The sequence below is a fragment of the Gracilinanus agilis genome, chromosome 2 (genome assembly GCF_016433145.1).
Source record: "Gracilinanus agilis isolate LMUSP501 chromosome 2, AgileGrace, whole genome shotgun sequence".
Classification (NCBI taxonomy): domain Eukaryota; kingdom Metazoa; phylum Chordata; class Mammalia; order Didelphimorphia; family Didelphidae; genus Gracilinanus; species Gracilinanus agilis.
Window position 1 is genome coordinate 215,318,956 of NC_058131.1, and position 14,762 is coordinate 215,333,717.

The 14,762-nt window shown below is 36.4% G+C and overlaps 1 protein-coding gene across 1 annotated transcript in view; it reads right to left on the reverse strand.

The window, feature by feature from the left end:
* The window catches only part of CDH13 (cadherin 13), a 1,311,104-nt gene that overhangs the window by 92,112 nt on the left and 1,204,230 nt on the right, over positions 1 to 14,762 (reverse strand). Inside the window, exons 10-11 of the mRNA XM_044659579.1 lie at positions 13,012 to 13,194; positions 7,643 to 7,896 (exon numbers count right to left, since the gene is read on the reverse strand). Of these exons, the coding sequence (XP_044515514.1) occupies positions 7,643 to 7,896; positions 13,012 to 13,194 (437 nt within the window). The remainder of the gene's footprint in view (positions 1 to 7,642; positions 7,897 to 13,011; positions 13,195 to 14,762) is intronic.

Genomic DNA, 14,762 nt, shown 5'->3' on the forward strand with positions numbered 1-14,762 from the left:
ATTTTTCTCTGACCTAACAAGATTCTCTTCATTCACATGGAGGTGCTGTTATCTAGATTTAGGATAATTTTTTCCTCTGTGGAGTACAGAAGGAGAGACAAGGGGAAACCATCTGCTATTGGGTCCTATTTTTTATTTTGCATTCTTTGATGAGATGAGTGAAAGTACAATTAGCACTATTATAATTGGAGAGAGTTCATTTCAAGCTGAATCTGGAACCTGAGGTTCTCTAGGGTTAACTGTAGCCCCAATTGGTTTAATAACTTCCCCCCAAAAAACCAAAAAGAAACCAAGAGAATATTTGAACCTAGATCCTACAAGGCCAGGGCTCCTGCTACTCCATCATCTTGCCTCTTAATTCCTTTGCTTTAAAATAAAATTTAGATACTCCTAAGCCATGAATACAGATTCAAGTCATACTTCATCTGTCATTTTTAACTAGCTAAGAATCAAAGTAATAAGCTGAGTTAGGGCAAAATAAATGTCTGAAAAGTGTGATGATCTATAATAAGAAACAATAAGAAAAGTTTAGTGGCTATATAATTAGTCTCCCCTAATTTCTCTGCTTTATTAGAATGTATCCATTGATGGCTACTTTATCATCATACAAAAATACAGTCCAATGAGAAATATCAAAGAACCTTTTGTTCTATACATGACTATTCTAGACAATAGATCCCTGCTAAATGATAAATGTCTTATCCATACAGTTATTACAGTTGAAAACTTAGTCCTTATTGGATCTGGCTGAGCAATACCGAAATGTTATTATCTACTGTTTTCATCTGACAGAGATGTAGTCCAAGTCAGAATAATGGAGGGCTTTTTGCTCAAGGAATCTACAAAAATGAGACTCAGACTTCTTTGCCCATGATTTGGAAGCTACATGTATTTTATTTATGTAATTTCTCATCTATATGTCTATTTCTGAGACAGTGCTTGGCACCTAATAGGTAATAATAAATGCATGTTTATTTGACATGACTAGACTATTTGTCTGGAATATATACTTGCAAGTAAAAGTGAAAAACAGTGTAAACTACCTAAAAGGAGCAAAGAAATAGAGATATTACCAGGCACTGGAGAGCAAACAACTCTGACAGCTAGACATTGTTTAGCTCTTAGTTTCCTACTTGCTAAGCAAAAAGGTAAATTCTTGGAGTTACATAGTACTTATTGACTGATATAAGAATACATCATTGTCGTTGTCATCATCATCATCATCATTATCACCATTATCGGGAACCAAAGGATTTAAATCTTTGCCTTAGCAACTAGGAAACTGAAAAGCCAAATTCAATGTCCACATGCTGGGATTCCCTAATTTCCTGCGCCTGATAATATCTATAGATTTGCTCTTTTGGGCTAGTTTTGCACTGTTTTTACTTTTACTTATGACTATATATTCTAATTAAATAGCCAACTAACTGTGATAGACAATAACAATAATTGCTCATTGCTGTAGTGCTTTTAAGGCTAGAAAGTGCTCTCTTCTCAACAAGCCTTTATGGTAAATAGCATAAATAAGAAGCATTATCATCACCACTAACCACACGAGGCCCACTTACCAGATGAGGAAACCCTGATTCAGAGTTGTGATATGAGCTCCCCAGAAACTTATAGTTGGTAATTTTCAGAGCTAAGCTTTAGCTATAAATCTCCTGATTCCAAATATAGTACATTTTGGACTATTATCATCCTGCTTTCTTATAAGTAAGTAAATTCATCATAAGGGGCACACTTTCTCCTTTACATTAATATAAGTAGAAAATATATCTAAGAATCTTTATGCAAGAAACAGTGGAGACAATATTTTTGAATACAGTTCTGAAAGGTATGGAAACCTGTCCTTATAAAAGTTGCGGCTGGAACATCAAACCCTAGTTTTTAGTGTAGGTGTTTTTGCTTGGACACAATGATTCTGTGGTCTGAGTATATCGTTTTCTGTTTCTAGTATCAGCTTCATGTACCTTGCATTCTAATTCAAACAGGGCCAGTTGTTAATCCCCATACATAACACGCCATATCTTCTCTCTGTGCCTTTGCTCAAACGTTGCCCCGTATCTGGAATATACTCTCCTCTTCTCCTTACAGAAAGCCTAGATCAAAGCATATCTCGAGTGCCAGATTTTATAGGAGGCTTTACCCTACCCATCTTCCCTCTCCAACAACTATTACCACTTTTCCTCCTGTAATGAATGACTTTTTACATTGTTTGTAATTATTGTCTTGTCTACGTGAAATATCTCCCAAGTAGAACTCCTTGATGGTAGAAATGATTTAATTTTGATCTTAATGTCCCTAGTACCTAGCGGGAAGGGCTAATATTATCCTAAATCTTCTTGAATATTCACACTTGGTTGAAAGCCAAGATCTCTGTGCCACCTAACACAGAATTTTGGGCCCGAAAAAATTTAAGGGCAGATGTTTCTTATTGACTGCCTGGGCCATAGTAGGGAAACAGTATGGTTTCTGTAGACTCTCTTATGCTTGATGGGCTAACAGACATATCTAAGCTGCAAAATGCACCCCCTCCCAACTACTGAATGAATTCACATGTTTGATGGAGTTAGTGTAATGTTGGATTTTGTCTGCCAAACACAATGATTTCAGTTACTGTATCACTGTTGGCAAGCTACTCTGAGAACAATTAGCCAACAGGATCAGATGCTATTGAAATCCATTCCTGGCTCATGATACCACTATCAGCACAGACTAGAGTGCTTGTTCTATTCCTGTCTGCAAGAGCAAAAAGGAATGTGTCCAATTAATTAAAGAACTCCACCCATTTCCCTTAAATACAAATTTAAAAAGGAGTCAGGGTATAGTTCTGTTTTACATTAAAAAATAGAATTGTATTTGTTGTAAAGTGGTTCCTGTTACTCTGCTTTTAGTAATAATATGATATATGTAACATGATAGCACATCCTTGGAAGGAGCATTCACAGCCAGGGATCTATGTCAAGATTGTGTCATTTAATCCACAGGCTATACCTGTCTGCAAAGGTAAAGGTTGAAATAAGATCATTGAATGTTCCAATTAAATTCAAATTATTATTATTATAATATCTAATATATATACAACGCTTTTGAGGTTTGCAAAGCACATGTATTATCTCACAATCAAAATGACACTCTGAAGTTCATGCTATTATTATCTCCATTTTATAGAGGAGGAAACTAAGAATGAAAGAGATGATGATTAAACAATTCTTAAAAGTGCCTGAGTGAGATTCAAATCCAGCTTTTCCTGACCACAAATCTAAAACTCTACCCACTATACCACCCAGCTGCCAGATAATTACTTTTCTTGATGGGATAAAACAAAGGAACAATCAACAGTAGAATACTCTTCATATAAAATGTCAGATTGAGAGACACGAGCCTGCTATTTGATGAGAAGGAAGTTTAGTTTAGAGAGCTGTCCCAGATACACTTATCTATATATCCTGTGGGATATGTCATTATTGTTGTGGTTCAGTAGTTTCATTCATGTCTAACTCTGGGTGACTTTATTTGGGATTTTCTTGTCAAGACTCTGGACTGGTTTGCCATTTCCTTCTCCACTTCATTTTACAGATGAGGAAACTGAGGCAAAGTGAATTGCCCAGGGTCATACAGCTATTGTCTGAAGTCAAATTTGAACTTAGGAAGATGTCTTCTTGACTTTAGGTCTGCCATACTATGCCACCTGGATACCCCTCTAGGGACATACAGGCCTCTATATTTAAAGACTGTGTCAACTACTTACCCTGATTCCATAATAAGGAAAACTTACCAGTTGAGTGAAGAGTTTGGTAAAGATTTAGGACCTTCACCCAAAGCAAGAACAAATAAAGCTCATGTCTCCTTCCACTCAAACCTTTGTTAATCTTCCTGACCTGTGATTGGTACTAGTGCTCTCTTTTTATTATTGAAATTACTTTGCATATGAAAATGCAGCATAGTGTAGATGAAGAACTCATCTCAGCAACAACTTGACTGGGTTTAAGTCTCATTTCTGACATCATTGTGGGCAAGTCACATAGCCTCTTGGTTCTCTTGGGAAACTCTCCAAGACTATACTTTGCATAGAAAATTATAAGTCTTTGTCATCCATGAGGATCCCCCTAAATCAGAGGATCTCAAACTGTGATCTTGATACTCCTGGCAGTCCTTGAAGCTCTTTCAGGGTATCTGCAAGGTCAAAAATTCTTTTCCTAATAATTCTAAGATAGTTTAATTTGAATATGATAAATGTTAATAGATATAATCCACATAAACAAGCTACTTGCAACTATCTGCAGTATATTTTAAGAGTGTAAAGGGATCTAGCAACCAAAAAACTTGAGAAGCAGTGCCCTAAATTTATAAAATCACAAGTCTGGTGAAAAAAAAAAGTATATTTTTCTATTTACTTATCTGTGCATATACTACATACTTGCAATGGAACACAACTTCCAAAATGGCAAGCACTGTCTTGTTTTCTGCCTTCATATCCCAGGCCCTTATACAGAACAGGATCTAAAACTACATTTGTTGAATTAAAATGAGATTTTCTCCTAGGATGTTTTGCATCTTTATGTGATGGATCAAATATTTTATAATTATTAAAGTACTGGCTCCAAGTTATGAATAGTCACAGAACCTATAAAATTCTCTCTGTAGGACAACATTGGTTGAATTAAGTTGCTTTTTTCTAGATGTGAAGGTTCTTTGGGAAATGGAAGCTAAAGGAACATTTTAATTGGCTCTTAATTGGCTAAACAGTGAACACCACTTAAACAAATTAGTGTTCTCAATGATCTTTTTCTAAAATCTATTATGCACCAAGTGTTTCCCCAAAAGAATATTGTTTTTTCAAAGAATCTCTCAAGGTAATTGATTCTATTTCTGTACAAGGATCAGAATCATGATTATTAGATAGTTTTCTCTTCAGCCCCAAGATTTCTCATGTGCACTCTTCAATCTCACAAGATATTACTTCCCTTTGTTCAAGATCAAAGGTTGCAAATGATAATTGAACTTGTTCCCATAACCACAGCACACATTGCCAATAACATAGTCTGGTTTTCACAGACCTTCCTACTAGTTCCCAGGGAGAGTATGGGGACTCTAGGAAGTCCTAGGTTCAGTGCAACAGGCTCAGGGGTTCCAATACCATGCTGACCTACACCATGAGGCCCATAGTGTTACCCATTCTTCAGCGAATGTAAGTGACATTAATAGATTAAAGAGTTTCTCTAAGGTCCAGAGTAAATGAACAAAAACATAATGACTTTCTATTTTGGTTTGTTTGCTTTTTTAACCTAAGAAATTAATCAGTAAAAATACAAACTTGGCAAAGACTGATTAGTAAATGTCAGAGATTTTAAATATACCAGAAAAGCAAGCCATTTCTCTCACTTTTACTAGATTTTCTAATGCAAAAACTTTAACCTCTAAGATTATGTACTACATCAGAAATATGAAGCTCTTTCATTTTTTTAAATGCCCCTATACCATAATCCAATTTCTTATCTGTCTGCTAAACTAGGGCCATTCTTCTCGACACAAATTATTTAGCATATCAGCAACATTTTACTCCATTTTATTCTCCCTGAAGAAGAGCCACCTATTTCAACCCCTACTTTAGCAGCACAAAATTACATTAAACTTCCCTGAAGACATCTGAAAATTGTAGACTAGATGATGTTCCTTTGAGCTAGAGGTCTCTCCACAGAGGCACTTAAGTAAAACATTCCTGCTGATATTTAAATGGTGCATTTCCTTTCCCAGTTTCTGTGTAAAAGAAGATTACTATTTCAGATTCACATTGTTATAGGACTTATGCATTCTTTCCTAACTTTACCCCATTCGATCAAAAATTCAGAAAGTTTTGTTGTAAAATAGATTCATTTGGGGGGATAGGAAAATGACTCTCTTTTCCATTTGTGTTCTTTCCGTATAAAGGAAAGAGAAGCATAAAACTATGACGATTTAGGTATATTATATTCTCAGAAGCCTTGCAGCATATATCTTTGTGTATATTTGAATACATGCATATACACGTACATTTGTACTTTTGTACATGTGTACATTTGTACACATATAACTATATATCTTTTGGAAAGCAAATTTGTTACCAAGCAAAGGATTTGAGGATTGAAGTAAATCAGCTAGCATTTAGTAAGCACCTACTATGTGCCAGACATTATGCTAAGTGTGAGGGATAAAAAGAAAGGTAAAAGACAGCCTCTGCTTTCAAGGACCTCATAAGAACCAACATGCACACTGTGTACAAACCAGATATATACAGAATAAATCAGAAATAATCAACATAGAGGAGGCACTTGGTAAAAGCTTTTTGAAAAAGGTGAAATTTTATTTGACACTTGAAGGAAGTCACGGAAATCAGGAGGTTGAGATGAAGAGAGACAGGGTTTTAGGCATGAGGGGTAGCAAGTGGAAATGCCTGGAGTCATGACATGGAGGGTCTTGTATGAAGAAAGACAAAGAGTCTATGCCAATGGAGCAAGTTATGCTTTAAAAGGCATCTAGTTGATTTTTTCACATATGATCCTAATTTACAGATACATACTAACATATATACATACATATTTTGAAAAGCAATTTTGGTTTTTACATATATTTATAAAAATTTGGTTTTTATATATGTATACACACATATAAGCTTCATGTAGAAGAGTGGCGTCATAGCATATTGGCTTTTGAGGTCTGGTCTCAGAGTCAGGAAAATTTGATGGCAAGTCCTATTTCTGCGATACAGGAGCTATGTGACCATAGCCAAGTGACATCATCTCTGTGCCTCAGTTTTCATGAACTATAAAATGCAGCAAGGCCTCTTAGTGGCCTCTTAGCTTCCTCCAGTTCTAAATCAATGATCCTATGAAACTCTCAGAGTCCTAGAAGTTATTGATCTATATCAATGGAGAGAGTTTCTGCATCAGGAATTTCTTATCCTAGCAAAATCACAGATTCTCCCTCATACACATGTATGTAGAGACATATGCATATCCACAAACACACATATCTCACATAGAATATTTCTCATTTTGGAGCTTAAAATTCTGAAGCATTAATCATTGTCTGGTTAATCTTACAGTGACAATAATTACTTTTTGAGCATCATACATAATCTGAGAAACCGGACTAGAAGTCCTGAAATCTCCATCTCTCTTTCCCTCTCCCAATCCTACATTCCTTTATCAGTCTATAATAATTCTTAATACAATTTTTCTGGGGGTAGTGACTAACTCTATACTCTTCTCACAGAATTGCAAACTCAAATTTGAAAGGTCCTCAGAGGTCCTTTAGTCCTACCTGAACAGGCACCTTGGATACAATTCCATAGCATCCAAAGCCAACCTTGACAGTTCTACATTGTACTGCAACTTCACCTTGTCTCTCTGGCTTCTTGTACTCAACGTTTGCCTTATTGCTCAGCCTCATGAGAAACAGAGCTGTTATCTCTCAGCTAACTAATAGAGTTCTTAGCTCCATCACCTCAAAACTTTTTTCATTTTGATGAATTCCTGTGCCGTCTCCAGGTCTCTAACAAGTTTAATTTAATGCTATATTGCACCTGACAACCGGCTTCTACAGACAGAGCAGACATTTACACTTCCCTTTCCAGGTTTAGATTGGATAATAATATACTCACCTAATGGTCTGATGCTGCAAGGAATCAGGATCTGTGGCATTTACTGTCAACAGCATGCTGCCAATAGTGATGTTCTCACGCTTGGTCACTGTCATCGGGTCAGGGTGGAAAACTGGGCCTTCATTTACATCTGAGACAGTTATCTGGACTGTGGCTGTAGAGCTGGGGCCATATGCGACATCAGGAACCAATGGGTCTTCATTTTCTACTTTGATCAGTAGTGTGTGAAATGCTGAAATCTCATAATCCAAAGGCTGAAAAACATGTAGAGAATCATCTCAGGATAGAAATATATACATATGTATGGGAAGATGTGGGCATTTAGAGAAGAGGTACCACAATTCAAAGATGTGCAGATTTTTTTCCCATTAAAGGTGAAGCATATCACTCACATTCCAACTGCAACACCATTAGAACTGTAAATATTGGAAGCATTTCTAAATTAAGGTAATGATAAAACTAAGAATTCATTTTTCAAGTTACCCATTCATCTTCCTAGATATATAAGAATCTAAATTGTCCCCTTGATTTAAAGATAATAGCCACCATAAAGTGTATGAACAAAGACAATGGGCTCTCCAGAAATTATACCTCTCACATTTCTAACACATCAATCACGTCAACCTTAGAATTTTCCAACAGCTAGAGAAAACGTATTCCCATATGCTGCTAAAAACAAGCACTATCAAGGAAAGTTGGCTTCAAAGGGCTGAGAACATTATTCTCAATGAATCATGATGTTATTCTTGAAAGCTAGATTAAAGAATTCCTGGAAAGTTCCTTCAAAACTAGAAAGACTTTAAAAAGCAAAGGTCTGGTGCTATACTGTCTGCCTGTTGTGTGAGGACAAGTCTTCCTAAGTTTGTATGCACTTATCACCATGTTATCCCCATTAGACCAGAATGTTGGCATTAGCCACTTTCTAAGAACATGTAGAAAACTGTAATCTGTATTAGCAGAGTGAGTAACCACACTGATGAAATTATGGATCCTTGAAGTGAAGTCAAATAAACCATTAAATCCTTATCTGTAATTGGCTTATGAGCTCAGAAGAGGTATATAACCCAAGAAAGTCAATAAGAATGTAATATTGATGATATCCTTTCATTTAATATTTTTTCAACCACCCATTAGAAGTTGACAAACACAGGTTGGCAAAAATATGAATTGTCTACTTCTGGCCTCTTAAATTTTCATTAGATTAATCATTTAAGCTATTTTATATTAGATAAATACAAAGCTACAGACAAGAAGTGCTCTCTTCCCAATATTCCTTTTGATCAGTATGGCAACCCAGACATCCTGGTTCTCTCTTGCTACAATGTTTGTTTTAAAAATAAATTCTGGGTTGGGGTCACCATTCATTGTGCTCCTCTATGTCTATTTTATAAAGACAAATTTTTAGAGTACTGAATGAAAGTGATAATCATCTCTTAGTAACCTTAGTAACATCACAGTAGTATTGTACTCAGATCTCAGTTATGTTTTTGGAAGAATATAGACAAACTGAAAGATCATTTTGAAAGGTGAGATGGGAAGGATGAGGGGGAACATCTATCTCAAACATTGTATGGCATGTGTGGGGGAAAAAGAATTGGCTTTTTTTATTGAAGGTTTTCAAACACAGGAATCAAGCCACATGTTGGCAGGTAATAGAGGTTAATTTCTACTCAGAAATAATTTGGACTAAATGAACTCCAATGGGGGCACAGTGGAAAGAGCACATGGCCTGGAGTCAGGGAGACCTGAGTTCAATCAAATCCAGTCTCAGATACTTAATAGCTTTGTGGCCCTGGACAAGTCACTTAATCCTGCTTACTTCCTTTTCTTCATCTGTAAAATAAGCTAGAGAAAAAAAGGATGGAGAACCACCCCAATATTTTTGCTAAGAAAATTCCAAATGGATTCACAAAGGATTGGAAACAATTGAAAATACCTTAAGAATTACAACAAAAATGGATGTTAAGTGTGTTCTAACTTTGAGATTCTGTGATTTAATGATCAGTTTGACGCTCTCAGTTCTGTAATATAGATTTTATTTTTAAAAAATCAGAAATGGATAAAGAACAGTTGCTAAGTCCTTATAGTTTGAATCAGAGTTGAGAATAAATATATATTTTTGTAAAGAACATAACTATTCTAATGTTTGCATTTGACCATTGGGGGATATAATTTTTTCCAGTGGGGGTGGGCAGCAACAATCAGAACAATCTCCTATACATGGGTTTTTGGAGTGAGTGTAGATGTAGGTATAGGTTTATGTGTGTGGCCATGTATGTGTATATGTGTGTGCATTTATTTTTTTTAAACCCTTAACTTCTGTGTATTGGCTCCTAGGTGGAAGAGTGGTAAGGGTGAGCAATGAGGGTGAAGTGACTTGCCCAGGGTCACACAGCTGGGAAGTGTCTGAGGCCGGATTTGAACCTAGGACCTCCCGTCTCTAGGCCTGACTCCCAATCCACTGAGCTGCCCCCTGTGTGTACATTTATGTTTGTAAGTGTGCTATGAGGCAATGTTGTACAATGGAGAGAGAGCTGTTCTCAATATCTGGAAGACCTGATGAAGTCATAATTCCAAAGATCTGTTAAAACAAATAAAAAACTATAAAAGGTCTCCCAAAGTTTTAGTACATTTTTAAGCTTTAAAAGTAGCTTAAAAGTACACTAAGACTTTTGAACCACCTCAAAAGTTATATCATCCAATAGCCAAATATAGACATTAAAATAGGAGGTGTTTTTTTAAAGTTTTAGTAACTAAGACTTTTGGGATACTCATCTTGAACTACTTTTATTGTCAAAGTTCTTACCCATACTAAAAGATATTTTGATTAAGAAATCTTCCCCTGGCTATTAGTGTCTTATGTTGAGCCCATGTTATTTGAGCCTTAAGCCATTGATCTTTCCATTATGCTACACTGTTGTCTTAAGATAAACTAAATACACTTCAATAGTAATTTAGGTTAGCTTAAAAAAGAGATAAACAGAGAAATTGTCACGGTCCTTTCAGAGTAATCTTCCAAAGGAGGCTATAGATCTTATTTCCAAAGATTAAAAAAAACCTTAGTAGATATGTCTATCAACTAGTAATTTAGTAAGATTCTATTACAAGCCAAACATTTATTAAACACTGAGGATACAAAGAAAGGCAAAAGACAGTCCCCAATCTCAAGTTGTTCATGGTCTTAGGGGGAGTCAGGTGGGGATAGGGGACAAAATGTATACAATCATGGGCAAACAGGGTATGTATGAGATAAATTGGGGATGGTCATAAAGGAAAGACTTGAAGTTTATGATTCTTGCTGAAGGAAGGACTTTAACTGAGGCTTGAAGGAAGCTGGGGTATTTTAGGTGTGGATATAGGAGACAGAGGGAGAGAGACAGAGAGAAAGACAGAGGAAGAGACAAAGAAACAAAGAGACAAAAGAGAGACAGAAAGACACAGAAGGACACAGAGAAACAGAGAGATAGAAAGAAAAACAGAGACAGAGAAAGAGACAAAGAGACAAAAGAGAGAGAAAGACAGAAAGACACAGAAGGACACAGAGAAACAGTGAGATAGAAACTGAAACAGAGACAGAGAGTGGAGATAGAAAGAGAGGGAGACAGTGGAAGAGACAAAGAGACAAAAGAGAGAGAGGGACAAAAAAGACAGAAGGACACAGAGAAACAGAGATAAAAACAGAAACAGAGACAAAGAGAGGAGGTAGAGAGAAAGAGAGACAGACAGACAGAGAAAGAGACAAAGAGACAAAAACAGAGAGACAGAAAGACACAGAAGGACACAGAGAAACAGAAAGATAGAAACAGAAACAGAGAGAGGAGGGAGAAAGAGAGAGCGAGCGAGAGAGAGAGAGAGAGAGAGAGACAGACAGACAGACAGAGTGCACTTTCAGCATGGGAGATATCATCCACTGAAAACTTTTAAGATTGGGAGATGGAGTATCATGTGGGAGGACTAAAAGAAAGCCAGTTTCAGTGGATATAATAATATGTGTAGGGGAGTAAAGTATAAGAAGCCTGGAAAGTTAGGAAGGGCCCAGGTTACAAAAGGCTTTAAAAGTCAAGCAAAGGATTTTATACTTGATTCTAGTAATATAGAACTACTGTGCAACTTATTGAAGGGGGTGGGGAGCCAGAGAAGGAAAGTGATATGAATAAATCACTCCTTTAGAAAGATCAATTTAGCTGCTAAGTGGAGGATAGGTTGGAGTGGGAGATAGATTTTAAGTAGAACGACTAAAAAACAGGGTATTGCAGTGGTCTAGGCAAGAAGTGATGATGGTCTGCATCAAGGTGGCTTCAGTGTCAGAGGGAAGATGATCTTACCACAAAGCTGCTCTCTCATTTATTCCATGCAACTTCCCTAGAAGTGTTATTTTGGTGAATTTATCTCATAATCTATATTTCATTAAGACCTAGGGGCTAACCTAGCTCATTTGGCTTTTCTAGCAAAAGGTTTTATTGTAAGGTTGGTGAAAACTGAACTGTTGCCTGTTCACAATATACTCATATATTTTCCTAAGATTTGGCCAGAAGGGAGACGTTTTGTAAAAGACCATTGCAAGATTCAGTATTCAAGTCAAGTAAGTGCAAAGGAGCCCAGCTTTGTAATAAACTAAATCTTCAGAAGAAATTATTTCAAATTACATTTTAAGTTATCTGTATCTCCTTTTCCAGATGAGAGAACTTGGGTTCCAGGTTCATGAGGTGAAAGATGGTATCTAGTCTTCTAGGTGCTCTGGAGGCAAACTATCTTCACAGCTCAAGGAGAGGGAAACAGGAATGCTTCCTGCTGATGGCACTTCATATATATTAATTATATTCTATATACTTCATCCTAACTGCTTTTAATGTCATGAATGTTTTAGTGTGCATGTTATGTCAGAATTGGATTCAAATTTAAGATTCTGTGAACCAAGAGACCTTAGAAATCATCTAGCTCAATACTCTTATTTTACATACTAGTTTGAGCTCCCTAGAGAACAACTGAAATGTAAGTGCCCAAGGTCATTGTTGTTCAGTTATTCAGTCCTGTCCAACTCTTCCCCATCCCTGTGGACCATACTGTCATTTTTCTTGGTAAAGATAATGGAGTAATTCACTATCTCTTCAACGAATTAAGGCAAATAGAATTTAAGGGCCTTGCCCAGGGTTATATAGCTAGTCAACATATGAGGTCAGATTTGAACTCACATCTTCCTGACTTGAGGCCTATCATTCTAGGTACTGAGCCATCTAACTACCTTCTACCCCGAGTTATATAAGTAAATGTTTTACCCTTTCCTCTAAACCACTATACCTTTCCAATTCATTTTAGGTTTCCTTCAACTACCACTAAAAAAAGAAAAGGACGAGAAATATCATTCTTACTTTGACGACAGAAAGCATTCCCTCGTTGGTTTGGGGATTCGTATGTATTTCAAAACTTTGCCCTGGATTTCCATTGATAATAGTGTAGACAGCTCTCCAGGCTGCAGTAGTAGGGTCATCCTTATCTTCGACTGTTAAATTGACAATCACTCCCACAACTCCTTCGTTGACTGTGGCATGAAACTAAAACAAAACAGAAAGTATTTGTTACCACACTGATTAAGCAGACTTTCCCAAGGACATTTTTTATAATTTTGGAAGGAAAGGTATAGTTTTAGCAACCCTAAGTCTTGCAGGTCATAATTAACATCATTTTTTATTGCTCCGTTTCATTACTTGGGAGCATAAAGTATTGTTTTAGTACTTACCCTTGACACATTACAGGTGAATAATAATGTGTTTGCAAATATTTCATAAACAGGTTATATCAATAAACTAAGAAGAAGAAAAAATAGCTGGGAATTTCAATTAACATGAAAGTGAATCTAGGGACGCTATGGAGATGTCAAAAAGACTGTTTGTTGAAAGAGAAGTAATTTGAGAAATGAGGTTTAAAAAGCCACAGTTGATTAATTGACTTGCAAATCATTAATCATAAACCTTAATCTTGATGCCTTGAGATGGAAAAGGGGAAAACTAATTTGTCTATCACTTCTCAGAGGAATCTGTGTAATTTGTTTCTTTTTTCATAAAGAGTATATTATAAAAATTTCTTAGCATGTGTCTGCAAGATGGGAGACAACTAGGTTGAAGAAGAATGAAAAGGAAGCCATGATTCAAGCAGTATGTCTTTGGGACACAATTGCATGAGTGAATTTTCCATCCGGCTAGTTAATGTCTGTTGTGACATTTTACTCACTTCAGGACTTCCGTGGAGCTCCTGTGTAAAGCCAGGGACTCTTAAACCTTGCCTTAATTACTATGCAGGTCTTTGTCCACCAGTAATGCTCACATGACTACTTGCCAGTATTCTGACTGCCAACTCCAGGCTTTTATTATTACCAGACCCCATCACCATTGTCTTCCTCAGTTCATCATTTCCAACTGTGGTTCGCAATGTTTAGGCATGAATTCAAATTCAACAATTCAAATAAAAATGTGGTGATCTGCTTTTGAAGGATGATTATATATTTTGTATCCTTCAGGGAAATATGGTAAGAAGAGAAAACTTAGGGGAAACATGATGACTACTTTCAAGTATTTGAAGGGCTGTCACTTAGAAGAAGGATTAGACTTGCTCTGCTTTGCCCCAGAGAAAAACACTATTAGCAATGGGTAAATTTGAAGAGGAACATATTTTAGCATAAGGGAAGAGAGGAAAACTTTTTTTTTATCATTAGAAGTATCAAAATAATTCGAATTGAGTGCCTCAAAAGGGAGTAAATTCCCTTTACTACAAGTCTTCAAGGAAAGTCTAGTTGATCACAGATCAGATTAGGAAAAGAAAGGATTCCTATCCAAGTTCATATCCTACTATCTTTTCTTTGAGGTCTCCCCCAAATTTGAGCTTCTATTATGAGATAAAATTTTATCAAGACTATTCATATGTATTGTCTAGGAACTGCCAATTGGGTTTATGTTTGATCAGAAAGTGCTAGTTGGTAGGGAGATCATGGTAGCTCAAACTAGGGAAGATAACACAAGCAAATGGGGACAGTACAACAACAACAACAACAACAAAACAATAGATAGTGAGAATACAGGATGCCTTTCCTAAAGCCAGATCCAGCTACATCCAAGGGACTTTTAAG